The 25,212-nt window shown below is 60.4% G+C and overlaps 2 protein-coding genes across 3 annotated transcripts in view; both read right to left on the reverse strand.

Annotated features, from left to right (window-relative positions):
- Window positions 1–876: 876 nt before the first annotated feature.
- MAP2K7 (mitogen-activated protein kinase kinase 7) lies at window positions 877–19,354 on the reverse strand. Of its 2 annotated transcripts, XM_050984038.1 has the most exons (12): window positions 19,120–19,354; window positions 16,699–16,746; window positions 13,452–13,587; window positions 11,949–12,015; window positions 10,775–10,888; window positions 9,968–10,087; window positions 8,221–8,328; window positions 6,964–7,143; window positions 5,888–5,968; window positions 4,992–5,134; window positions 3,778–3,823; window positions 877–2,752 (listed from the first exon to the last, which is right to left on the reverse strand). In XM_050984038.1, exons 1-12 carry the CDS (start codon window positions 19,241–19,243, stop codon window positions 2,618–2,620), a joined length of 1,302 nt encoding a protein of 433 aa, XP_050839995.1. In that variant the 5' UTR covers window positions 19,244–19,354; the 3' UTR covers window positions 877–2,617. The 2 variants fall into 2 exon arrangements, with proteins under 2 accessions (XP_050839995.1, XP_050839994.1); XM_050984037.1 differs by lacking the exon at window positions 16,699–16,746 and having other exon boundaries at window positions 19,120–19,348.
- A 1,451-nt stretch (window positions 19,355–20,805) lies between these two features.
- The window catches only part of LOC127060717 (atherin-like), a 19,163-nt gene continuing 14,756 nt past the window's right edge, over window positions 20,806–25,212 (reverse strand). Inside the window, exons 3-6 of the mRNA XM_050984778.1 lie at window positions 23,512–23,881; window positions 23,058–23,151; window positions 22,425–22,536; window positions 20,806–21,663 (exon numbers count right to left, since the gene is read on the reverse strand). Coding sequence (XP_050840735.1) covers window positions 21,499–21,663; window positions 22,425–22,536; window positions 23,058–23,151; window positions 23,512–23,881 — 741 coding nt within the window. The 3' untranslated portion in view covers window positions 20,806–21,498. The remainder of the gene's footprint in view (window positions 21,664–22,424; window positions 22,537–23,057; window positions 23,152–23,511; window positions 23,882–25,212) is intronic.

Genomic DNA, 25,212 nt, shown 5'->3' on the forward strand with positions numbered 1-25,212 from the left:
TCCCCCCATGTCCCCAAACCCCCGCCCCCCCCGGTGTCACCTGGATCCTCCAGCTGTCCCTCGATGTCCCCCTGTGTCCCCAAACCCCCGCCCCCCCCGGTGTCACCTGGATCCTCCAGCTGTCCCTCGATGTCCCCCCATGTCCCCAATCCCCCCAGTGGCCTCTGCCACCCTCCTGTGCCCGTGTTCCCCCCACGCCACTGGTGTCCCCTGTGTCATCCCTTCCCATGTCCCCAATGTCACTCGTGTCCCTCCACTGTCCCCAGCCCCGATGTCCCCATCCTCACGCCCCCACCCTCCACCTTCCTGTTCCTGTCCCCATCCCGATGTCCCCAAGGTCCACCTGTGCCACCTCCATCCGTGTCCCTGTCCCCCCATCCCCATCCCAATGTCACCCTGTCCCCAATGTCCCATTTCTCGTGTTCCCAATGTCCCCAACGTCCCACCTGTGTCCCCAATGTCCCATTTCTCGTGTTCCCCAGCATCCCATCTCTCATGTCCCCAATGTCCCCAGCATCCCATCTCTTATGTCCCCAATGTCCCATCCCTCATGTTCCCAATGTCCCCAACGTCCCACCTCGTGTCCCCAACATCCCATCCCTCATGTTCCCAACGTCCCACCTGTGTCCCCAATGTCCCATCTCTTGTGTCCCCAATGTCCCATCCCTCATGTTCCCAATGTCCCCACCCTCCACTTTCCTGTCCCTGTCCTGTGTCCCCATGTCCATCTCCCAGTGTCCCCATCCCCTCTTTCCCAATGTCCCCCAGTGTCCCCCCATATTTCCCCGTGTCCCCACTGTCCCATGTCCCCATCCCAATGTCTCCGATGTCCCCGTGTCCCCCAGTGTCCCCAGAGCCTGACGCCAACGCGGCCCCTCGGGTTCCACATGCGCATTTATAATAATAATAATTAATAATAATTAATAATAATAATTAATGAGGGTGACGGGGGGCGGCGCCGCCTGCGCCCCCAATGCACTAAAACTGCACCTGCTGGCCTTGGGGACAGCGGGGACATGGCAGGGACACGGCCTGGCCCTGATTGTCACCGTGCCACCACTGCCCCGCCACCCAGGGCCACCCCGGGCCGTGTCCCCGGTGTCACATCCTTGGTGTCACAGCCCTGGGCCGTGTCCCTGGTGTCAAAGCCCCGGGCCATGTCCCCGGTGTCACATCGTGGTGTCACAGCCCCGGTGTCACATCCCTGGGCCATGTCCCTGGTGTCACATCCTTGGTGTCACATCGCAGTGTCAAATCCCTGGTGTCACACCCCTGGGCCATGTCCCCAGTGTCACATCCCAGTGTCACATCGCGGTGCCACATCGCAGTGTCACATCCCGGGACTGGATGTCATGTCTGTGACGTGTCCGTGTCCCCAGGCCACCACTCGGTGTCCTTCAGTGCCATGTCCCCATTGTCACAGCCTGGGGACATCTCTGTCTTGTGCCATCCCCGTGTCACAGCCTGGGGACATCTCTGTCCTCTGCCACTTCCCAGTGCCATCCCTGTGCCACATCCAGGTGCCACCTCTGTCCTGTGTCACATCCCGGTGCCATTCCTGTGTCCCCATGTCACTTGCCGGTGCCATCTCTGTCCTGTGCCATCCTGGTGCCATCTCTGTTCTGTGTCCTGTGTCACTTCCCGGTGCCATCCTGGTGTCATCCATGTGTACCCATGTCACTTCCTGGTGCCACTTCTGTCCTGTGCCACCATCCTGGTGCCATCTCTGTCCTGTGTCCCCGTGTCACGTTCCAGTGCCATCCCCGTGTCACGTCCCGGTGCCATCCCCGTGTCACGTCCCGGTGCCATTTCTGTGCCATCCTTCTGTGTCCCCTCGCTGTCACCTCCCCGTGCTGGCTCTCCACGTTGTCCCCTGTCCCCCGTGCCACGTTCCTGTGCCATCTCCGTGTCCCCGAGTGCCATTTCCATGTCACATCCCCATGTCCCGGTGCCACCTCCGTGTCCCCTCAATGTCCTCTTGGGGCCGAGTGTCACATCCCCAGGCCCCGGCGTCACACCCGTGTCACATCCCCCAGCCATGTCCATATCCATGTCCCTGGGCCACCTCCCAGAGCGTCACCTCTGAGTGTCACCTCCGAGTGTCACATCCCAGAGTGTCACACCCTCGGTGCCACCTCCCCATCCTGTCCCCAGCCTTGTCCCCACACGGGACCCTGTGGGAAACTGAGGCCCGGCCAGGGGGACACAGAGGGGACAGGAGTGTCCCCTGGCCTTGGGAAGGTGGGGACAGTAGGAGGGGACAGCTGGGATGGCAGGGACACGCTGGGACATGCTGGGGACACTGCAGGCCAGGCCAGGGCTGTGGTGGCTGTGGAAGTGTCACCGTCACACTGGGTGTCACCGAGGGGGGCACATGGGGGTGGCACAGGTTTCACCACCCCCACTGGGTGTCACAGGTGTCCCTGTCCTGGGTGTCCCTGTCCCATCACAGGGAACGTCCCAGCTGTCCCCGGTGTCCCCTGCCGGGCGTGCTGGCACCAGGCAGTGTCCCCAGGCTGCTCCTGTCCCCGGAGGTGGCCCGGCTGTCCCCGGTGTCCCAGGGCTGTCCCGGCTGTCCCCGGTGTCCCCTGCCGGGCGTGGTGGCGCCGGGCGGGCGCTACCTGGTGAAGAAGGGCAGGTGGTGGCCCAGGCCACCCCCCGGGCGTGGGGACTCTGTCCGGGCCATCACGTCCTTGAACCAGGAGGCCACGTCCACCTCGAGCGTCTCGTAGCGCTTGATGAAGGTGTGCTCCTGTGGGGACAGGGGACATGGGGACATCGGGGACAGCAGGGGACAGCAGGGACATGGGGACATCGGGGACAGCAGGGGACAGCAGGGACATGACATGGGGACATTGGGGACAGCAGGGGACAGCAGGGAGATGACATGGGGACAGCAGGGGACAGCAGGGACATGACATGGGGACATCGGGGACAGCAGGGGACAGCAGGGACATGGGGACAGCAGGGACATGACATGGGGACATCGGGGACAGCAGGGGACAGCAGGGACATGACATGGGGACATTGGGGACAGCAGGGGACATGGGGACAGCAGTGGCATGACATGGGGACATTGGGGAGAGCAGGTGACAGCAGGGACATGACATGAGGACATTGGGGACAGCAAAGACAGCACAGGACGTCAGGGACATTGGGGACATAGGGACGCTGGGAACAGCAGGCTCATGGGGATAGCAGGGATGACAGCAGGGGACATAAGAGGACATCAAGGGACATCAGGGACAGCAGGGATGTGGGGACGTGGGGACATCAGGACACTGGGGGATACAAGGACAAGGGGACCACACTGGACATGGAGGACAAAGCTTGGGGACACAGGGACAGAGCACCGAGGGTGAGGGTTTGGGGACAAGGTGGGGACGGAGATACGGGACATGGATGTAGCCTTGGGGACACAGGGACACAGGCACAAGGACACGGGGACAGACACAGGGACATGGTGACAGATACAGGGACACTGGGACACAGCTGCAGACACGTAGGGGAGGTGACAGGGACTTGGGGACCCCCAGGGATGGGGAGGGGGTGGCCGTGGCTCTGGTAACAGCCGTGATGGGAAGGTGGCCCTAGGGACACAAGTGACAGGGGACAGGGAAAGAGACAAATGTGATGGGACAGATGACAGGTATGACAGGTAACAGGTGTGACACTGACAGGTGTGACAGGTGATGGTGACAGTGACAAGTGCCAGGTGTCAGGTGTGACAATGACAGGTGTCAGGTGTGACAATGACAGGTGACAGATGCCACTCACCAGTAACTTGTTGTACTTTGGTCTCTTCCTGTGGTCCTTGGTGAGGCTGGGGGAGGGGACAGGGGGTGAGCGCCTTTGGGACCCTCAGGCCATGTCCCCATGTCCCCCTCTGTCCCCAGTGTCCCCCACCAGTCCCAGATGAAGGCCCGGAACTCCCCAGAGAAGGGGGGGCGGCACCTTGGGGACCGCTGGGGCTCTGTCCCTCCCATGTCCCCTATGTCCCCCCATGTTCCGGTGTCCCCCCTGTGTCCCCGTGTCCCCCCTGTGTCCCCAACAGTCACAGACGAAGGCCTGGAAGTCCCCAGAGCATCTTGGGGACCCTCCTTGTCCCCTGCATGTCCCCATGTCCCCCCCCCCCCCTTTTCCCTGTGTGTCCCCATGTCTCCGCGTCCCCTGTGTGTCCCCACATCCCCCATGTCCCTGTGTGTTCCAATGTCCCCATGTCCCCCATGTCCCTTTGTGGCCCCACATCCCCATGTCCCTGTGTGGCCCCATGTCCCCCATGTCCCTTTGTGGCCCCACGTCCCCATGTCCCTGTGTGGCCCCATGTCCCCCATGTCCCTGTGTGTCCCAATGTCCCCCATGTCCCTGTGTGGCCCCATGTCCCCGTGTCCCCCATGTCCCTGTGTGTCCCAATGTCCCCATGTCCCCCACATCCCCGTGTGGCCCCACATCCCCCATTTCCCCCGTGTCCCTGTGTGGCCCCACGTCCCCATGTGCCCCACGTCCCCTGTGTGTCCCCACATCCCCCATGTCCCCCGTCCCTCCGATGTCCCCTGTGTGTCCCCACATCCTCCATGTCCCCATGTCCCTGTGTGTCCCCACATCCCCTATGTCCCCATGTGCCCCATGTCCCTGTGTGGCCCCATGTCCCCATGTTCTCTGTATCCCCCATGTCCCCCCGTCCCTCCGATGTCCCCTGTGTGTCCCTGTGTCCCCCATGTCCCTGTGTGGCCCAATGTCCCCATGTCCCCCATGTCCATGCATGTCCCCACGTCCCCCCCATGTCCCTGTGTGGCCCAATGTCCCCATGTCCCCCATGTCCATGCATGTCCCCACGTCCCCCCCATGTCCCTGTGTGGCCCAATGTCTCCATGTCCATACATGTCCCCACATCCCCCATGTCCCCATGTCCCCCTGATGTCCCTGTGTGGCCCCATGTCCCCATGTCCCTGTGTGTCCCAATGTCCCCATGTCCCCCCCGATGTCCCCACCAGTCTCGGACGAAGGCCTGGAAGTCCCCGGAGAAGCCCATGGCCGGGGGCAGCAGGGGCGGGTCCTCCTGCAGCACCTTGGTCAGCACCTCAAAATCCGTCTTGCAGTTCTGGTACGGGAACTGCCCCGTGGCCAGCTCCACCTGGGGACACAGGTGTGACACAGGTGTGACACAGGTGTGACACACACAGGGACAGCAGTTCTGGTACGGGAACTGCCCCGTGGCCAGCTCCACCTGGGGACACAGGTGTGACACAGGTGTGACACAGGTGTGACACACACAGGGCCAGCTCCACCTGGGGACACAGGTGTGACACAGGTGTGACAGGTGTGACACACAGGGACAGCAGTGCTGGTACGGGAACTGCCCTGTGGCCATCTCCACCTGGGGACACAGGTGTGACACACACAGGTGTGACAGCTGTGACAGGTATTGTAGGGAGGTGTGGCACTGCAGGGCTGAGGTGGCATCGTGGGGACACACTGGGGACCCAGAGGTAGTTGGGGCCAGCCTGGGGACACCGGGGTGGGGGTCAGGGGCATTTTGGGGACAGTTGGGTGATGCTTTGGGGACACTGGGGTGGGTCGGGGCGTTTTGGGGACAGCTCGGTGACACTCTGGGGACAGTTGGGTGGGTCGGGGATGCTCTGGGGACAGCTCGGTGACACTCTGGGGACAGTTGGGTGGGTCGGGGATGCTCTGGGGACAGCTGGGTGACATTTGGGGACCCTGGGTGACGTTGGGGGATGCTGGGGACTCGGGGTGACATTTGGGGACCCTGGGTGACGTTGGGGGATGCTGGGGACTCGGGGTGACCTTGGGGTAACCTGGGTGACATTTGCGGAGGCTTCAGGGACCCGGGGTGACTCTGGGGACACTCTGGGGACAGGCTCACCAGGGAGATGCCGAGGCTCCAGACGTCGGCGCGGATGTCGTAGTCGGGCTTGGTGGGGTCGGGGGGGTCGATGCGCTCGGGCTGGGGGAGGGGCAGCATTGGGGCCATGGGGTGGGGGGGCAGGGCCCCAGAACCCCCAACCCCAAACTTGGGAACCTCCAAACACCAAACCTGGGAACCCCCAAACCTGGGAACCCCCAAACCCGGGAACCTCCAAACACCAAACCTGGGAACCCCCAAATACCCAGAACACCAAACCTGGGAACCCCCAAACCCCAAACCTGGCAGGGACTCCAAAACCCCAAACGTGTGGGGGACTCCACCAACCCCAAACCTGGGAACCCTCAAACATCCAAAGCCCCAGACCTGGGGGGATCCTCCAAAAACCCAAACCTGGGGGGGGATCCTCAAAACCCCAAAAAAACCAAACCTGGAAGAGACTCCAAAACCCCAAACCTGGGAACCCCCAAACACCCAAAACCCCAAACCTGGGAACCTCCAAACACCCAAAACCCCCAACCTGGGAACACCCAAGCACCCAGACCCCAGACCTGGGGGGATCCCCCAAACCCCAAGGGATACCTGACACCCCCAAACCTGGGGAACCCTCACAGCCCCATCCCAAGGCTGGGCTGCAGCCCCCTCAATCCTGGGGACCCAACACCCCCCGATCCCCCCCAGAGGCCCACTCTGGGGCTGAGGGATGTGCCCAGTGGGCCCCCAACATCCCCCCAGTGTCCCCAATGTCCCCCATGTTCCCCACGTCCCCAATAGCCCCAGTGTCCCCCTAACGGCCCCAGTGTCCCCAGTGCCCCTCCACAATGTCCCCATGTCCCCCATGTCCCCAGTGTCTCCAATGTCCCCCTATCCCCAGCATCCCCACATCCCCAGTGTCCCCTCTCCGCCATGTAGGCTGCACACCCCACACTCTGGGGGATGTCCTTATGTCCCAGGGGATGTCCCCAACCCTGTCCCCAGTGTCCCCTCACCGCCATGTAGGCCGCACACCCCACACTCTGGGGGATGTCCTTGTGTCCCAGGGGATGTCCCCAGCCCTGTCCCCAGTGTCCCCTCACCGCCATGTAGGCCGCACACCCCGCGCTCCGGGTCTTGGCCTTGGAGTCCACCAGGCGGCCGCTGATGCCGAAGTCGCAGAGCTTGACCTGGCCCCGCTCGTCCAGCAGGATGTTGGAGGGTTTGACATCCCTGTGGATCACCCCGTGCTTCTCCTTCAGGTACAGCAGCGCCTTCACGATCTGAGAGACACAGATTGTCCCCACTGTCACCTCTGTGTCACCTCTGTGCCACCATTGCCCCGCCCAGAACCCAGAGACACCCCAACTGTCCCCAGTGTCCCCTGTGGGTCACCCCGTGCTTCTCCTTCAGGTACAGCAGCGCCTTCACGATCTGAGAGACACGGATTGTCCCCACTGTCACCTCTGTGCCACCTCTGTGCCACCATCACCCTGCCCTGAACATCCTCTGTCCCCCTGTGGGTCACCCCGTGCTTCTCCTTCAGGTACAGCAATGCGATTGTCCCCAATGTCCCCAGTGTCCCTCACCATCACCACCATCTTGCCCAGGGTGCTGGGACCCTTCTGCCTGTCCCCAGTGTCCCCAATGTCCCAACTGTCCCAAGGGCCACTCACTGCCACAGTCATCCTGCCCAGAACCCCGGAGCCACCCTGTGTGTCCTCAATATCCCCATTGTTCCCAGTGTCCCAATGCTCATGCTGTCCCCAATGTCCCCAGTGTCTCCCCTGTCCCCAGTGTCCCCAATGCTCCTGCTGTCCCCAATGTCCCCAGTGTCTCCCCTGTCCCCAGTGTCCCCAATGCTCCTGCTGTCCCCAATGTCCCCAGTGTCTCCCCTGTCCCCAGTGTCCCTGTCATCCCCACTGTCCCCAGTGTCCCCAATGCTCCTGTTGTCCCAATGTCCCCAGTGTCCTCATTGTCCCCAAGGCTCGAGGTGCCCCCAGTGTCCCTGGGTTCCCCAATGTCCCCAGTGTCCCCAATGCCCCCAGTGTCCCCCATGTCCCCAAGTGTCCCCATTGTCCCAAATCTCCCCAGTGTCCCCAAGGCTCCAGGTATCCCCAGTGCCCCCAATGTTCTCAGTGTCCCCATTGTCCCCCCATTGTCCCAAATATCCCCCAGTGTCTCCAATGTCCCCCCCACTGTCACTCACTGCCACTGTCATCTTGCCCAGAATGTCAGAGCCACCCTGCGTGTCCCCAGTGTCCCCAATGCTCCAGGTGTCCCCAGTGTCCCCAGTGTCCCCAGATGTCCCAAATCTCCCCAATGCTCCAGGTGTCCCCGCTGTCCCCACTGTCACTCACTGCCACCGTCATCTTGCCCAGGATGCGCTCGGGGATGGGGCCCTGGATTCTCTTCTTGAGCTTCTCAGCGCAGGTGCCCATGAGCTCCATGGCGATGAACACGTCGGTCTGGGGAGGGACTGGCTCTACTGGGGGCACTGGGAGCACTGGGGGGCTCTGAGATGGACTGGGGAGCACTGGGTGTACTGGGGGGCACTGGGAGCACTGGGGTGTACTGGGTGTACTGGGGGGCACTGGGAGGGCACTGAGATGGACTGGGGGCACTGGGTTGTACTGGGGGCACTGGGAGCACTGGGGGGGCACTGAGATGGACTGGGGAGCACTGGGTGTACTGGGGGGCACTGGGAGCACTGGGGTGTACTGGGTGTACTGGGGGGCACTGGGAGGGCACTGAGATGGACTGGGGGGCACTGGGTGTACTGGGGGGCACTGGGAGCACTGGGGGGCACTGAGATGGACTGGGGAGCACTGGGTGTACTGGGGGGCACTGGGAGCACTGGGGGGCTCTGAGATGGACTGGGGAGCACTGGGTGTACTGGGGGCACTGGAGCACTGGGGTGTACTGGGTGTACTGGGGGCACTGGGAGGGCACTGAGATGGACTGGGGGGCACTGGGTGTACTGGGGGCACTGGGAGCACTGGGGTGTACTGGGGGGCACTGGGAGGGCACTGAGATGGACTGGGGAGCACTGGGTGTACTGGGGGGCACTGGGAGCACTGGGGGGGCTCTGAGATGGACTGGGGAGCACTGGGTGTACTGGGGGCACTGGGAGCACTGGGGGGGCACTGGGTGTACTGGGGGCACTGGGAGGGCACTGAGATGGACTGGGGGGCACTGGGTGTACTGGGGGGCACTGGGAGGGCACTGAGATGGACTGGGGGGCACTAGGTGGGCACTAAGATGGACTGGGGGGGCACTGGGTGTACTGGGGGGCACTGGGAGGGCACTGAGATGGACTGGGGGGGCACTGGGAGGGCACTGAGATGGACTGGGGGGGCACTGGTTGTACTGGGGGGCACTGGATGTACTGGGAGCACTGTGGGGTACTGGGTGTACTGGGAGCACAGGGGGCACTGGGTGGCACTGGGAGGGCAGGAGGACACTGGGTGTACTGGGGGGCACTGGATGTACTGGGAGGCACTAAGGGGCACGGGGAGAGCACTGGGTGTACTGGGGGGCACTGGGAGAGCACTGGGTATACTGGGAGCACTGGGAGAGCACTGGGGGCACTAGGGGGCACTGGGAGCACTGGGAGAGCACTGGGAGGGCACTGGGTGTACTGGGAGCACTGGGTGGGCTGGGAGAGCACTGGGGGCACTAGGGGGCACTGGGAGCACTGGGAGGGCACTGGGTGTACTGGGAGCACTGGGAGAGCACTGGGGGCACTAGGGGGCACTGGGAGCACTGGGAGGGCACTGGGTGTACTGGGAGCACTGTGAGCACTGAGGGGCACTGGGAGCACTGGGTGTACTGGGAGCACTGGGTGGGCTGGGAGAGCACTGGGAGGGCACTGGGAGCACTGGGAGGGCACTGGGTGTACTGGGAGCACTGGGAGGGCACTGGGAGCACTGGGAGGGCACTCCAGATGCTCCCCAGCCCTCCAGGTTCCCCTGAGTGCCTTGGGTGTCTCCTCAGGTGCTCACGTTGGTGATGAAGGTGCCGAAGCACTGCACGATGCAGGGGTACCCATAACCCCAGGTGTCCCCAGGTGTCCCCAGGCCCCCCCAGGTGCCCCCAGGTGCTCACGTTGGTGATGAAGGTGCCGAAGCACTGCACGATGTAGGGGCAGTCGTGGCTCTTGAGCACCACGTCCAGGTCCATCAGGATCCGCTTGTTCTCCTCGCGGTTCCCCGAGCGCCGCATTTGCTGGGGGAGGGGGGACAGGTGTCATGGGGGGGGGTCACAGGTGGCACAGGTGTCACCAGGGGTCACAGGTGTCACCAAGGGGTCACAGGTGTCATGGGGGGCGGTCCCAGGTGTCGTGGAGGGTCACAGGTGTGTCACAAGTGTCACCAGGGGGTCACAGGTGTCACCGAGGGGTCACAGGGGGTCCTAGGTGTCACCAAGCAGTCACAGGTGTCACAGGCATCACAGTTGTCACCAGGGGTCATGGGGGGGTCACAGGTGTCATGGGGGGTGTCACAGGTGTCACGAGGGGTCACAGGTGTCATGGAGGGTGTCACAGGTGTCACAGGGGGGTCACAGGTGTCATTGAGGGTGTCACAGGTGTCACCGAGGGGTCACAGGGGGTCCTAGGTGTCACTAAGGAGTCACAGGTGTCACAGGCATCACAGTTGTCACCAGGGGTCACAGGTGTCACGGAGGGGGTCATAGGTGTCATGGAGGGGGTCACAGGTTTGTCACAGGTGTCATGGAGGGGGTCACAGGTGTCACAGGGGGTCACAGGTGTCCCGAGGGGTCACAGGTGTCATGGGGGGTGTCACAGGTGTCATTGAGGGTGTCACAGGTGTTATGGGGGGGATGACAGGAGTCACTGGGGGTCATGGCAAGTCACAGGTGTCAGAGGTGTCACAGGACGGGCCTGGTGCCCACCTTGACGGCGATGACGTGGCCGGTCTTGCGGAAGCGCATCTTCCACACCTGCCCGCAGGTGCCGCTGCCGATCTCGCCCAGGTTCTCCAGGTCGTTGATCTCCGCCTGGTACCGCTGGGGAGGAGAGGGGTCAGGGTCCACCTGGGACAGCCCCAGGCTCACCTGTGTTCCCCAGAGCCAGGTAACCCCCCCCAGAGCCAGGTAACTCCCCCAGAGTCAGGTAAACCCCCCCTCCCGCCATTCTCACCTGGGCCCCTCACCATGCCCATGTGTTCCCCATCATCACCTGCCACCCCATCAGTCTCACCTGGCCCCCATGGTCAGGTAACCCCCCCTGACTCACCTGGCCCCCCCATGGTCAGGTAACCCCCCCTGACTCACCTGGCCCCCCCATGGCCAGGTAACCCCCCTGACTCACCTGGCCCCCCATGGCCAGGTAACCCCCCTGACTCACCTGGCCCCCCATGGCCAGGTAACCCCCCCTGACTCACCTGGCCCCCCCATGGTCAGGTAACCCCCCCTGACTCACCTGGCCCCCCCATGGTCAGGTAACCCCCCTGACTCACCTGGCCCCCATGGTCAGGTAACCCCCCCTGACCCACCTGGCCCCCATGGTCAGGTAACTCCCCTGACTCACCTGGCCCCCATGGTCAGGTAACTCCCCTGACTCACCTGGCCCCCATGGTCAGGTAACCCCCCTGACCCACATGGCCCCCATGGTCAGGTAACCCCCCTGACTCACCTGGCCCCCATGGCCAGGTAACCCCCCTGACTCACCTGGCCCCCCATGGCCAGGTAACCCCCCTGACTCACCTGGCCCCCCACGGTCAGGTAACCCCCCTGACTCACCTGGCCCCCCCATGGTCAGGAAACCCCCCCGACTCACCTGGCCCCCATGGTCAGGTAACCCCCCCTGACTCCCCTGGCCCCCCATGGCCAGGTAACCCCCCTGACTCACCTGGCCCCCCCATGGCCAGGTAACCCCCCTGACTCACCTGGCCCCCATGGTCAGGTAACTCCCCTGACTCACCTGGCCCCATGGTCAGGTAACCCCCCCTGACTCACCTGGCCCCCCCATGGTCAGGTAACCCCCCTGACTCACCTGGCCCCCATGGCCAGGTAACCCCCCTGACTCACCTGGCCCCCCCATGGCCAGGTAACCCCCCTGACTCACCTGGCCCCCCACGGTCAGGTACCCAGTCTGTTTCATGATCTCCTGCAGCTTCTGGTCAATCTCAATGCTAGGGAGGCAACGGGAGAGTTCAGCCAATCAGCTCAAGGCACATGGAGAGCTCAGCCAATCAGTTCAGGGCACTTGGGAGAGCCTGGCTAATCAGTTCAGGCCATGGGGAGAATTCAGCCAATCAGCTCAGGCCATGGGGAGAGCCCAGCCAATCAGCCCCGGGTACTTTGAGAGCCTGGCCAATCAGCTCAGAGCATGGGGAGAGCTCAGCCAATCAGCTCAGGGCACAAGGAGAGCCCAGCCAATCAGCTCAGGACACAAGGAGAGCCCAGCCAATCAGCTCAGGACACTGGTAAATTGATTCAGGGTGAGGGAAGAGCCCAGCCAATCAGCTCAGGGCACAGGGAAAGCCCAGCCAACCAGCACACAGGGAATCACAGCTCTAGCCAGTCACATGACAAGAATCCCGCCTGCCTGGCCAATCAGCACCCAGGGGGCTCTCGCACTCCTGGGCAATGAACACACAGCTCTCCTGCCCACCAGGCCAATCAGCAACTGGGACCCTCTGAACCACCAACCAATCAGCAGCTGCAAGCTCTGCTCCAGCCAATCACTGCTCAGGATCACCCTGAAGCTCTGGCCAATGAAAACACACCACTCCCTGAGCTCTGGCTAATTAGGGCCTACAAGCCCTCAGAGCAGCAGCCAATCAGCACCCACCACTCCTGAACATTTGACCAACCACTGTGCAAACCCTCATGCCCAGCCAATCAGAACACATGGCCCCTTAGATTGCTGGCCAATCAGAGCACAAGCTCTCCCTGGAATTTCCGGCCAATCACCACCTGTGCTCTCCTGTCTATCCAGCCAATCAGGATAAGCCTCCTGCTCAGCTGATCAGCTCACTTTATCACCCCAGAATTCTACCCAAGCAGAGTATGGAATCCTCCCTGATCTCTGGCCAATCAGAACATGGGATCTACACACACATCTAGCCAATCAGAGCACAGGATCTCCACAGCCCTCTAGCCAACCAGGATGTGTGACCCTCCTCTGGCAAATGCGAGCCTGGGATCTCTCCAGACTGCTGGCCAATCAGGGCACAGGATTCCCCTGGACTTCTGTCCAATCAAGCTTTGATTCTGCTGGACCTCTGGCCAATCAGAGCACAGGACCTCCCAAAACTTCTGACCAATCACCGCAGAGGATCTCCCCAAACCTCTGACCAATCAGAGCACAGAGCCTCCCAAAACCTCTGGCCAATCTGGGCACAGGATCCTCCAGCCCCTCTGGCCAATCAGTTCCCAGGCCCTCCCTAATGGGCCAATCAGCACCTAGGCTTTCCCCCATTGGCCAATCAGCACCCAGGCTCTCACCAATCAGCTTCCAGGCTCTCCCTAATGGGCCAATCAGCTTCCAGGCTCTCTCCAATCAGCCAATCAGCTTCCAGGCTCTCCCCAATCGGCCAATGAGGGCTGGGGGGTGTGTCCTCACCTCTCCAGGCTGCGCGGCACCAGGAAGGGGGGCGGGGGCAGCCCCAGCATCTGCCGGGGCCGGGGGGGGGGCGCAGGCTGGGGGCTCTCAGGGGGCCCCCCCCGGCCCCCCTCGCTCACCAGGGGCAGCTGCAGCGCTGGGGGGGAGAGCAGAGTCAGCAACCCCAAAAACGGGGGGAGAACCCCAAAAACGGGGGGAGAACCCCAAAAACAGGAAGAGAACTCAAAACGGGGGGAGAACCCCAAAAACTGGGAGAGAACCCCAAAAAACGGGGAGAGAACTCAAAAACAGGGAGAACCCCAAAAAAACGGGGAGAGAACCCCAAAAAACGGGGAGGGAACCCAAAAAGGGGGGAGAACCCCAAAAATGGGGAGGGAACCCAAAAAAGGGGGAGAACCCCAAAATCTGGGAGAGAACCCCAAAAAACGGGGAGAGAACCCCAAAAACAGGGAGGGAATCCAAAAATGGGGAGAGAACCCCAAAAACGGGGAGGGAACCCAAAAACGGGGAGAGAACCCAAAAACGGGGAGGGAATCCAAAAATGGGGAGAGAACCCCAAAAAACGGGGAGGGAACCCAAAAACGTGAAGAGAACCCCAAAAACGGGGAGGGAATCCAGAAACGGGGAGAGAACCCCAAAAAACAGGGAGGGAACCCAAAAATGGGGGGAGAACCACAAAAAAACAGGGAGGCAAACCAAAAAGCAGGAGAGAACCCCAAAAAATGGGGGGAGAACCACAAAAAACGGGGAGAGAACCCTAAAACCGGGGAGAGTAACCCAAAAATGGGGAGAAAACCCCAGAACTGGGGGCAGAACCCCAGAAATGGGGGAGAACCCCAAAACCAGGGAGACCCCCAGAAATGGGAGAACACCAAAACCACAGAGAACCTCAAAAACGGGGGGAGAACCCAAAAAAGGGGAGAGAAACCTAAAAATGGGGAGAGACAGAACCCCAAAAATGGGGCACAGAACCCCAAAAATGGTGAGTCCAAGAAAAGGGGAATAAATGCCAAAAATGGGGAGAGAACCCCAAAACAGAGAATCAAAAAAAAAGGGGAAATAATCTCAAAAATGGAGAAGAAACGCCATGAATGGAGACCCCAAAAAAGAGGAGAGAACCCCAAAGACGGACAAGAACCTCATAAATGGGGAGAGATCCCCAAAAACAGAGAATCCCAAAAAAAGGGAGAGAAACCTAAAAAAGGAGAGCGAATTCCAAAGTTGGAGAGAGACATAACCCCAAAATTTGGGCAGAGAACCCAAAAAATGGAGGAAAGAACCCCAAAATAGGGAGAGAACCTAAAATTTGGCAGAGAACGACAAACATGGGCAGAGAACCCTAAAAAATGGGGAAAGAAGGATCAGGGACCCCAAAATGGGGAGAGAACTCTAAAAATAGGGGGAGACAAAGCAGGGACCCCAAAATTCATGTGGGGGGAGAGAGAAACTGGTCAGGAATCCCAAAACTGGGATGGGGGGACAAAAAAAAAATCAGGAACCCCAAAACTGGTGGGGGACATCTCAGAACCCCAAAAATGGAAGGAAAAACATCAGGACCCCAAAAACAGGGGGAGAAAATCGTCAAGACCCAAAAACTGGGGGGGGAGGGGGGGTGTGGAAAGATCAGAACCCCATAAACTGGGGGGGCACAGAGAGCCCCCATTTTCCCCCTTTTTCTCCTCTTTTTGCAGTTTCCTGCCCCGTGTCCCCAATTCTTGCCCCGTTTTTCCCTCCCTGCCCCATTTTCCTGCAATTCCCCCCAATTTCTCCTCATTTCCCCCATTCCTGCCCTATTTCTCCACCCCCGCCCGTTTTCCCCCATTCCTGCCCCACTTTTCCTCATTTTTTGCCTTCATTATTCCCCATTTCCCCCAATTTTCCCCATTCCTGCCCCATTTTTTCCCCTTCCCATCCCATTTCCCTCTTCCCCCAATTTTCCCCATTCCCAGCTCCCACTCCTGTCCCATTTTCCCCAATTTTCCCCCATTTCCACCCATTTTCCCAATTTTTCCCCATTTCCCCCCCATTTTTCCTATTTTTCCCCCCAATTTTTCCCAATTCCCCCCAATTTCCCCCGTTTTTGCCAGTTTCCCCCCAGTTTTTCCCAATTTCTGCCCCATTTTTCCCAATTTTCCCTGTTTCCCCAATTTCCCCCATCTCCCCATTTTCTCAATCCCTCCCAATTTTTCCCCATTTTCTCCCATTTCCCCCCCATTTTTCCCATTTTTTCTCAATTCCCCCCATTCCCATTTTCTCCAAATTTTTCCCCATTTCCCCTGTTTTCCTCCCAGTTTTTCCCAAATTTTTCCCCATTTTCTCCCACTTTTCCTATTTCCCCCCAATTCCCCCTGTTTTTACCCCAATTTTTCCCGTTTCTCCCAATTCCCCCCATTTCTCCCAATTTCCCCTCCACTTTTCCCACAATTTTCCCCATTCCCCCCCGTTTTTCCCATTTCCCCCCAGTTCTTTCCCATTTCCCCCCAATTCCCCCCATTTTCCTCCCAGCTTTTCCCAAATTTTCCCCCATTACTCCCCATTTTTCCCGATTTGCCCCCAATTCCCTCTGATTTTCCCATTTCCCCCTCCAATTTTTTCCCATTTTCCCCATTTTCCTCCCAGTTTTTCCAATTTTTCCCCCCAACTCCCCGTTTATTCCCCAATTTTCCCATTTTCACCCCAAATTTTCCCCATTTCCACCCAATTTCCCCCCATTCTTCCCATAATTTTCCCCCAGCTTTTCCCAAATTTTTCCCCATTGTCTCAATTTTTCCCATTTTCCCCCCAGTTTTTCCCCCAACTCCCCCTGTTTTTTCCCCAATTTTCCCGTTTTCCCCCCGTTTTGCCCCGTTCCCGTGCGGCCGCATGCTGCAGGGGCCGGGGTGGGGGGGGCACTCCATGCCACAGCAGGGGGGGAGGGGACACGGGGGGGGGGGGGGGCACACACGACATTCCGGGGGGGGGGAGGGGACACATTCCAGGGGGGAGGGGCATTCCGGGGTCGGGGAGGGGCAATGAAACTTCTGGGGGGGGGTGGGGTTAAATGGGGGGAGGGGTCCCCAATGGGGAGGGGGGAAGGGTAAAGATGCTCCAAGAGGGAAACTGAGGCACGGGGGGGGGGGAGGGGTTAAATGGGGGAGGGGTCCCCAAAGGGGGGGGAGGGGTGAAGCTGCTACGAGGGGGAAACTGAGGCACGGGGAGGGGGGGTTAAAATGGGGAGGGGTCTCCAGTTTGGGGGGGGGGGAGGTACCTGCTCGCTGGGACGGAGCGGGGGCGGGGCTAAGGGTGATGACGATGACTGGAGATGGGGGAGGGGCACGGGGGGAAAATAAAAAAGGGGGGGAAATAATAATAAAAAAATAATAAAAAAAAAAAAAAACAGAAAGAAAAAGAGAAAAAATTAAAAAGGGAGAGATTGGGGGTGGGGTGAGTTAATTAATGAATTTAATTTGGGGGAATGAATTTAAATTGGGAGGGAAAATGAACTTAAATTGGGGGAATTTAGCTAAATTAGGGGCAGCAATGAATTTAAATTGGGGGAAATAGACTGGGTGACAAAAATGGATTTAAATTGGGGGAAATTAATTTAAATTTGGGGCAAAAAATGAAATTAAATTGGAGGGAATAAACTTTAACTGGGGGTAGAAATGAATTTAAACTGGGGAGGAGAAATGAATTTAAATTGGGAGAAATAAACTTAGGTTGAAACTTAAGCAAATATTAATTAAAATTGTGGGGAAATGAAATCAAATGGGGGGCAGAACAATTTAAATTGAGGGCAGAAATGTAAATGTGCTTCAACTGGAAGAAAAAAATGAAGAGGAAGGAAAATGGATTTGAATTGGGGGGAACTCATTAAATTGGGGGGATGAGCTTTAATTAGGGTGGGGCAGAAATGAATTTAAATTGGGGGAAAATCAAACTGAGCTGAAGTTGGAGGGATAGGAATGAAATGGGGGGACAAAAATGAGTTTAAATTGGGGGGGCGACAGAAATATGAATAAAATTTAAATAAAATTAAATTGGGGGAGGGGACACAGATGAAACTGGGGGGGACAGGAGCAAAATTCAGAGGGAAAAATAAATTTGGGGGCAAAGAAATGAATTCAAATTAGGGAAAAATCACATTAAACTGGGGAGTTCAGGAATGAATTTGGGGGGAAAAATTTAAATTTGGGGGGATAAAAATGAGCTTAAATTTGGAAGGGGGGGGAGGGAAAGGGAGTAGGGGGAGGGGCTGCTCCCCCTGGCCTGGAAAATGCCAAAAAATCCCCAAAATCTGCTGGAAATGGTCCTGGGGGATCCTACCTGGAGGGGGATCCTCGAGATGACAACTGGAGGGAAACCCCCCAAAAAAATCCCATTCCCAACCCCCCCCCACTACAGCCCCCCAAAATCCCACTGGGAACCACCAAATTCCCCCCCAAAATCCCCCTGAAAACCCTTTCCAACCCCCCAAATCCCCCTGCCCCCCTAAACCAGCCAGGACTGCCCTAAATACCCCAAAACTGCCCCCAAATGTCCCAAAACTGCCCCAAAATGACCCTAAAACTGTCCCTAAATTGCCCCAAACACCCCAAAAATGACCCCAAACACCCCAAAAACCAGCCTCAAAGCCCTGAACTGCCACTGAAATGACCCTAAACTGTTCCAAACACCCCAAAATATTCCCAAATCCCCCTGAAAGCCCCTAAATTGTCCCTAAAACCCTGAAACAGCCTCGGATCCGCCACAGAGCCCCCCCACACACAACCCCAAATTGCCCCTAAACTGCCTCAAAAATCCCCAAAACTCCCAAAAGTACCCCCAGCACCCCAAACAATTCAGAACTGCCCCAAATTGTTCCTAAACCCCTTAAAATATCCACAATACCCTAAAATACCTCAAATGTCCTTAAAACCCCACCAGGCAACACCCCAGCCCCACAAACCACCCAGAACTGCCCTAAAATGTCCCTAAACCCTTAAACTGCCCCAAAATGTCCATAACCCCTTAAACCACCCCAAAATGTCCACAACCCCTTAAACCACCCCAAAATGTCCACAACCCCTTAAACCACCCCAAAATGTCCATAACCCCTTAAACTGCCCCAGACTCTCCTGAACATCCTCGAACCTGCCCCCCCCCAAAAACCTCCAAAAAACCTGAAAGGCCCTAAAATGGCCCAAAACTGCCCCAAACACCCCAACACTGCCCCAAACACCCCAACACTGCCCCAAAGTGACCCAAATCTGCCCCAAACAACACAGAACTGCCCTAAACAACTCAAAACTACCACAACCCCCCCAAAAAATACCTCAGAACTACCCCAAAATGCTCCTAAACTGCCCCAAACACCCCGAAATTGTCTTAAACACCCCAAACAGACTCGGAGCCCCCTAAAAGGCCCCCGGCCCCACAAACTGCCCCAAAATGACCCAAACGTGCCCCAAACACCCCAAACCTGCCCCGGACACCCCAAATTTGCCCCAAAATGTCCCAGATATGCCCCGGACACCCCAAACCTGTCCCGGCCCCCCCAGCGCCACCCCCCTAAAGCCGCCCCCTCCCCCCCAGCCCCGCTCTCCCCTCACGGTGCCGCTCCTCCCCCCCCCCCCCCCCCTCAGCGCGGCCTCCCCGCGGCCGCCCCGCCCCCCCCGGGCCGCTCCCGCCGCCCCCCGGCCCCGCTCACTGGGGCGGGCGCGGGCGGGGCCGATGTCGAGGTTGAGGTCGATTCTCCGCCGCGCCTCGCGGTTCTCCTGCTTCAGCTTCGCCTCCAGCCGGGAGAGCTTCTGCTCAAGCGAGGACGCCGCCATCTTCCCCCCCCCCCGCGTCGCGCATGTGCGGGGCCCGCCAGGGGCGGGGCTTGGAGCCCCCGCCGGCCGCCGTACGGAGGGAGGGAGCGGAGGGCGCCGCCATCTTCCCTCTGGAATAGATAATACGCATGCGCATTATGAATTATGAGTCTCACCAGATGCCGTAGGAGGAAAGAGCGGTATGGGCGCCGCCATCTTCGGCCCTTGAACCGATATTGCGCATGCGCAAAATGACTAGAGGCCGTCATGTGCCTCAGCCACTGCTGGAGATGAGGAAGAGCTGAAGGGAGAACAAGAAGGGGTTTTCGACTCCTTGGGTCTCTGTCGGAACGCAAGATGAGGGGGTGGGGAGAGGGCACGTGGTATTTTGGCCCCCCTGGCCGCCGTACAGAAATAGGGAACATGGACGCCGCCATCTTTACCAGGGAACTGCTATTGCGCATGCACTTAGCGGATGGATTTTGGATCTCTCCGGCCGCCGTAGGAAAGAGGGACACGGAGCTTATTTGGCCCCGGCGCCGCCGTAGAGGGAAAACAGAGCGGAGTTTGGGCCTGTCCGGCCCCCGTAGGAGCATATGGAGAGGAGCAATTCACTATAAACGTTTATGGGGCCTTACGGGCATGTGGGGACAGCTGGGGCCTGTTTGGGGGTCCTGTGAATCGGAAGGGCCGTGGGGAGGCCGAGGATGATTCAGAGCGGCTCCAAATACATTGGGAGCGTTGGGGCATTTGTGGCTTTAGCGGCACCTGAGGCTGTTCTGGGGCAGTTTAGGCTGGTTTGGGAGAAGTTACTGCTCCTTCAGCGAAGCCTGAGGCTGTTCTGGGGCTGTTTGGAGGAGCTGAGGCCGTTTTGGGGGCTTGTTTATGGAGCGAGGCTTTTGGGCCCTGCCGGCCGCTGTAGGAGGCGTGGCGATTCCAGGCGCATGCGCAGAGGAGGGCGCTGTATAGCTAGCACGGGAGCGGCTCCGTGTGGGGACAAATGGCGCCCCCTGCCGAGCGGGAGAAGCAGCGCATGCGCAACACCCTCCGCTCACTGGGGGCGGTCCCCGAGACCCCCAAATGCCCCCCTTTACCCCCCTCCCAGTTCCACCCCAACCCCTTTCGGGGGGTCTCTAAGGCGGGAGTACCGCCCGAAATGGGGGTAACCCCCCAAAGGCCCCAAACCCCGAGATTTTGTGTTGATTTTATTTCATTTTTCCGTTTTTATTTAAAAAAACCCAAAACGAGCCAGGCCCGGGGGAAGGGGGGGGGGGCACAGACTGCGGGGGGGGGCTTGGGGGGGCTCTCCCCACTCGTGGCCAAGGGGCGGGGGGGCCGCACCCCAATTTGGGGGGGGGGGGCACAGGCTGGGGAAGGTTAAAACATCTCCGGGCAGAGCCCCCCAACCCCCTCCCCCCGCGGTAAAAATCCCCCCCAAGAAAAGGGGGATCCCCTAAAAAGTGGGCTCCCTCAAGGAGGGGTGACCCCGCCCCCAGAGGGGCCCCCCCAAAAAGAAGGGTGACCCCACAAGGAGCAGGGTGTCCCCACCCCCAGTGTGCCCCAGTGAGATGGGACCCCCAAAAGAGAGGGGTGACCCTCCCAAAAGACAAGGGTTACCCCCCAAAAAGAGGGGTGACCCCCTCAGAGTGTGGGATCCCCCCCAAAAGAGGGGTGACTCCCCAAAAGAGAAAGGTGACCCCCCAAAAGAGAGGGGTGTCCCTTCTAAAGAGAAGTGACCCTCCTGAAAGAGGGGTCCCCAAGGAGAAGCCCCCCAAAAGAGGGGTGGCACCCCCCCAAAGAGAACCCCCCCCAAATCAAGGGTGAGACTCCCCCCAAAAGAAGGATGTCCCCCTGGAGCAGTGCCCCCCAAAAGAGAGACCCCACAAAGAGGGGTGGGACCCCCCCAAAATAGGGATGAGACCCCCTCAAAGCGAGGTGGGACTCCTGAAATGAGAGCAGGACCCGCCCAGATTAGAGGTGGGACCCTAAAGAGAGGCAAGACCCCGCTAAATAGGGATGGGACCCCCCCAAGAGAGGTGGGACCCCCCAAAAAGGGGTGGGAGCCCCCAAAGAGAGGTGGGGCTCCCCAAAAAAGGGGTAGGACCCCCAGCCACCCCCCAAAGTCTCTGTGTGCAGCAGCGGGGGGAGGGAGGAGCCCTCCTGGATACCAGGGTGTCCCCGCGGGTCCGGGGGTGTCCCCGTGGGTCCAGGGGGCCCCCAGGGGTCTGAGGGTCCCACTGTGGGTCTGGGGGGGCCCCATGGCTCCAGGGGGTCTCTCAGGCCGGGAAGGGCTCCGGGGGGGGCTCCTCATCCTGGAAGTGGCTGCGCTGCAGCAGCTTCACGTGGTACTCGTAGATCTTGAGCGCGGGGCCCAGGCGGATGGAGAGCCCGGTGAGCACATCGGCCCTCTGCATCAGCAGCAGGGATTTGCCATCGATCTCCTGGGAACATTGGGGACAGTGAGGGACAGCCAGGGGACAGGGGACAGTCACAGGGACAGGGGACAACCATGGGGACAGGGGACAGTCACAGGAATAGGGGATACCCAGGGACAGAGAGCCCCTCTGCATCAGCAGCAGCGACTTGCTATCGATCTCCGGGAGACATTGGGACAGTGAGGGACACTGGGGACACCAATGGGGACAGTGAGGGACAGTCACAGGGACAGTGAAGGACACCAAGGGGACAGAAGCTGGAGCAGCCCCGGCAATGGAGGAGGGTGGGGTTGGGTGAGGGGGGGGTATCTGTGGGGGAAATAGCGTTTGGGGACACCTGCAGAGACAAAGGGACACAGGGACAGTGGGGATACCTCAGGGAGGGACAGTGGGGGGACACCCCGGGGACAGGGGTGATGGACACTGGGGTGACCCCAGGGAGGGTGGAGGGAGGAGGTGTAGTCAGGGGGACTGGGGACACTCCAGGGACAGGGGGAACACCCCAGGGACAAGGGGGACACCCCAGGGTGACCCTGGGGGATGGGGGTGGGGGCAAAGGGGAGGGGTTGAGACCTATGGGGAAAATACGGGGGACACCTTGGGGACAGCCCCAGAGGGGACACCCAGAGGGCAGCAGGAGGAGGCAGGGGTGGCCACAGAGGAATTCTGCAGGGAGGGGACCATTGTTGGGGACACCCATGGTGGCAGGGAGCCCCAGGGACACTGTGGGGACACCTGGAGGACAGAGGGGACAGGGGTGGCCCCACCTGCTCCTGGAAGGCCCCGGCCTGCTCGGGGAAGCCGGCCTCGGTGAAGTACTCGACCACGTCCCGCACTGACCACTCCACTGGGTCCACGGCCTTGTCCTTGCGCCCGGCCCTGGGGACAGGGACAGCGTCACGGGGACACCGTGGGGACACACAGACATGGTCACTGGGACACATGGACAGCGTCACGGGGACGCCGTGGGGACACACAGACACGGTCACCGCGATGGGGACACGGTCACTGGGACACTGTGAGGGACAGGGGGACACCAGGACACAGTCACTGGGACAGGGGACACTGTAGGGACAGGGTCACAGCAACAGGGGGGCGACACTGAGACATAGTGACAGGGACAGAGGACATCCAGGGGGACATGGGGACAATGGTGATGGGGACAGCAGGACACTGAGTGGGATATAGAGGGACACTTGATGGGACAAGGGTGACACAGACACAAGGAACACTAGCTAGTGAACCAAGGGGACACTGTGAGGGGACATGGGGCACCTGGGGGTACACGAGTGACACAGAGGGACACTGGGTGGGACGTGGGTGCCACAGAGGGACACCAGGGACATTGGGTGGCACACAGGTGACACAGAGGGACAAGGCGACGCTGGCCCCTGACTCACGTGCAGCTGAACGGGGCCCCCTCAGCAGCCTGGGGGCCTGGCCGGCCTGGGGACAGCGGCACCGAGGGCTCAGCCCCCGCCAGCGCCGGGGACACTGCAGAGACAGCAACAGGTCACCCTGGGACAGCCAGAGTGACCCCAGAGTGACCCCCAGCACTGACTGACCACCCTCTGCCCTGACCCTACAGCCCAGAGTGACCTCCACCCCTGAACTGTCCCCCAGCACCCCTGAAATTACACACCCCGACCCCAAAACTGCCCCCATACCTGCCATCAGTACCCCCAAAACTGCCCCCCAGCACCCCCAAACTTACACACTCCTACCCCCAAAGTGCCCCTATACCTGCCATCAGTACCCCAAAAACTGCCCCCCAGCACCCCCAAACTTAAACCCCCATACCCCCATCACCCCCAAACCCCCCTGCCCCCCAAAACCACCCTCCCCCCTCAGTACCTGCTCTGTCGGGCTGCCCAAAGGCCCCCTCCTTTTTGAGGGGGGCCATGTGCTGGCAGCCCCCCTCTCCCGGGGCGCAAGCCTTGGGCTGGGGGGGCCGCTCGGGGGGTGGCTGCCCCGGGGGGCGCAGGGGGGGCCCCCCCCGGCCCTCCCCGTTCAGCTGCCGGGGGGGCCCCGCATCCTCCGAGGCCTCCGAGCCCGTCCCGTCCTCGTCTTCTTCATCCTCATCCTCCTCCTCCTCCTCCTCCTCCCGTGCTGAGGCTTCGCTGCTGCTGCAGGGGGGCTGAGGGTCCCCAAAACCATGAGCATCACCCCACACAGAACCCCAGGAGCTGAGACTACCCCCCAACAATCTATAGCCCTCCAAAATCTGTGGTCCCCAAAAAATGTATAGCCCTGACACCAAAATCAACAGCCCCCACCAAAACAGGGGCTCCAAAGCTGCTCCTTCACCCCCCCTCAGTGTGACACAGCCCCCCAAAAACTTCAGAACACTCTCAGTTTTCAAAATCACCCTCCCAAATCCAGGACACCTCCAAAAATGAACCCACCCCAGTCCCGCAGGTTTCCCTCTCAAACCCAGGATCTCCCAATTCCACACCCCCTTTTCCCAGAGCTGTCACCCAGAATTGTCGCTGTCCCCCCTCAACTTGTCCTGGGGTTTCCGCAACCTCCTGACCCCCCACCCTCATCCAGTCTTGGCTCTTGGTAACCCCAAAAGCCCCTCAGGTCCCCACTGTCGCCCCAGGTCCCCTAAATTCCCCTGTCTCTGGTCCCCTCCGCTCCAAGTCCTCCTGGGGGTCCCCAACGTCCCCTTGAGACCTCTGCTATCCCATCATGCCCCCAATCCCCTCAGAGGTCCCTCAAAGGGTGTCCCAACCCCCTCAGGAGACCCCCCCAGGTCCCCTCAGCTGCCCCAGTTCCCTCAGGGGATCCCTAAATCCCCTCAGGCTCCCTCCCCAAGCCCCTTTCTCTGTGTCCTGTGAACGGTCCCTGCCAGGTTCCCTCCACCTTGTGTCCCCCCTCTGTCCCCACCAACCCTTCAGGGGTCCCCTCAGGTCCCCATTGCCCCTTCACCACCCCTGTCCCCGATTCCCCCAGAGTCCCTCGGTCCCCTCGGACATCCCCAAATTCCCACCACCTCACCCCCGGCCCCCTCAGGGTCATCCTCCCAGAGCCCCCAGTCCCCTCCATGCCCTCAGCGCCCCCTCAGCCCTCCCGGCTCCCCCTCACGACCCTCAACCCCTTCACGGCCCCCTCTCACAACCCCCGGCCCCTTCCCCAGTGTCCCCTCAGGGCCCCTCCTCACGGAGCCCCCCCGTTCCGTTCCCCCCGGGGCCCCCTGACGACCCCCGGGCCCCTCATGTCCCCCCCCTTTCCCGGGCTCCTCCTCACGACCCTCACACCTCAGGATTCCCTCAGGCCTCCCGGGTGCTCCCTCACGACCCCCGAACCTTTCCCGTGCCCCCCGTTCCTCTCAGTGCTCGGTGCCCCCTCACGAGCCCCGGGCCCCTCCACTCCTCTCAGACCCCGAGACCCCCGGCCCTTCCCGCGATCCCCCTCACGGCCCTCGCACCCCTCAGAGTCCCCCCCCCCCATCCCCTGTCCACGGACCCGCCTCTTCCCCTCACGTCTTGCTCCCTTCCCGCGCTCCCCCTCACGACCCCCGGGCCCCTCCCCAGTGTCCCCTCAGGGCCCCCT

Source organism: Serinus canaria, chromosome 25, assembly GCF_022539315.1.
Source record: "Serinus canaria isolate serCan28SL12 chromosome 25, serCan2020, whole genome shotgun sequence".
NCBI lineage: Eukaryota > Metazoa > Chordata > Aves > Passeriformes > Fringillidae > Serinus > Serinus canaria.

Excerpts from the sequence above, each read along its gene's own strand:
- MAP2K7 (XM_050984038.1), bottom strand. The coding sequence starts at position 19,243 with ATGGCGGCGTCCTCGCTTGAGCAGAAGCTCTCCCGGCTGGAGGCGAAG. Across the intron at positions 16,747-19,119 it reads CCCCGCCCGCGCCCGCCCCA|TCATCGTCATCACCCTTAGC; the intron begins GTGAGCGGGGCC and ends CCCCATCTCCAG. Across the intron at positions 2,753-3,777 it reads CAAAGTACAACAAGTTACTG|GAGCACACCTTCATCAAGCG; the intron begins GTGAGTGGCATC and ends CTGTCCCCACAG.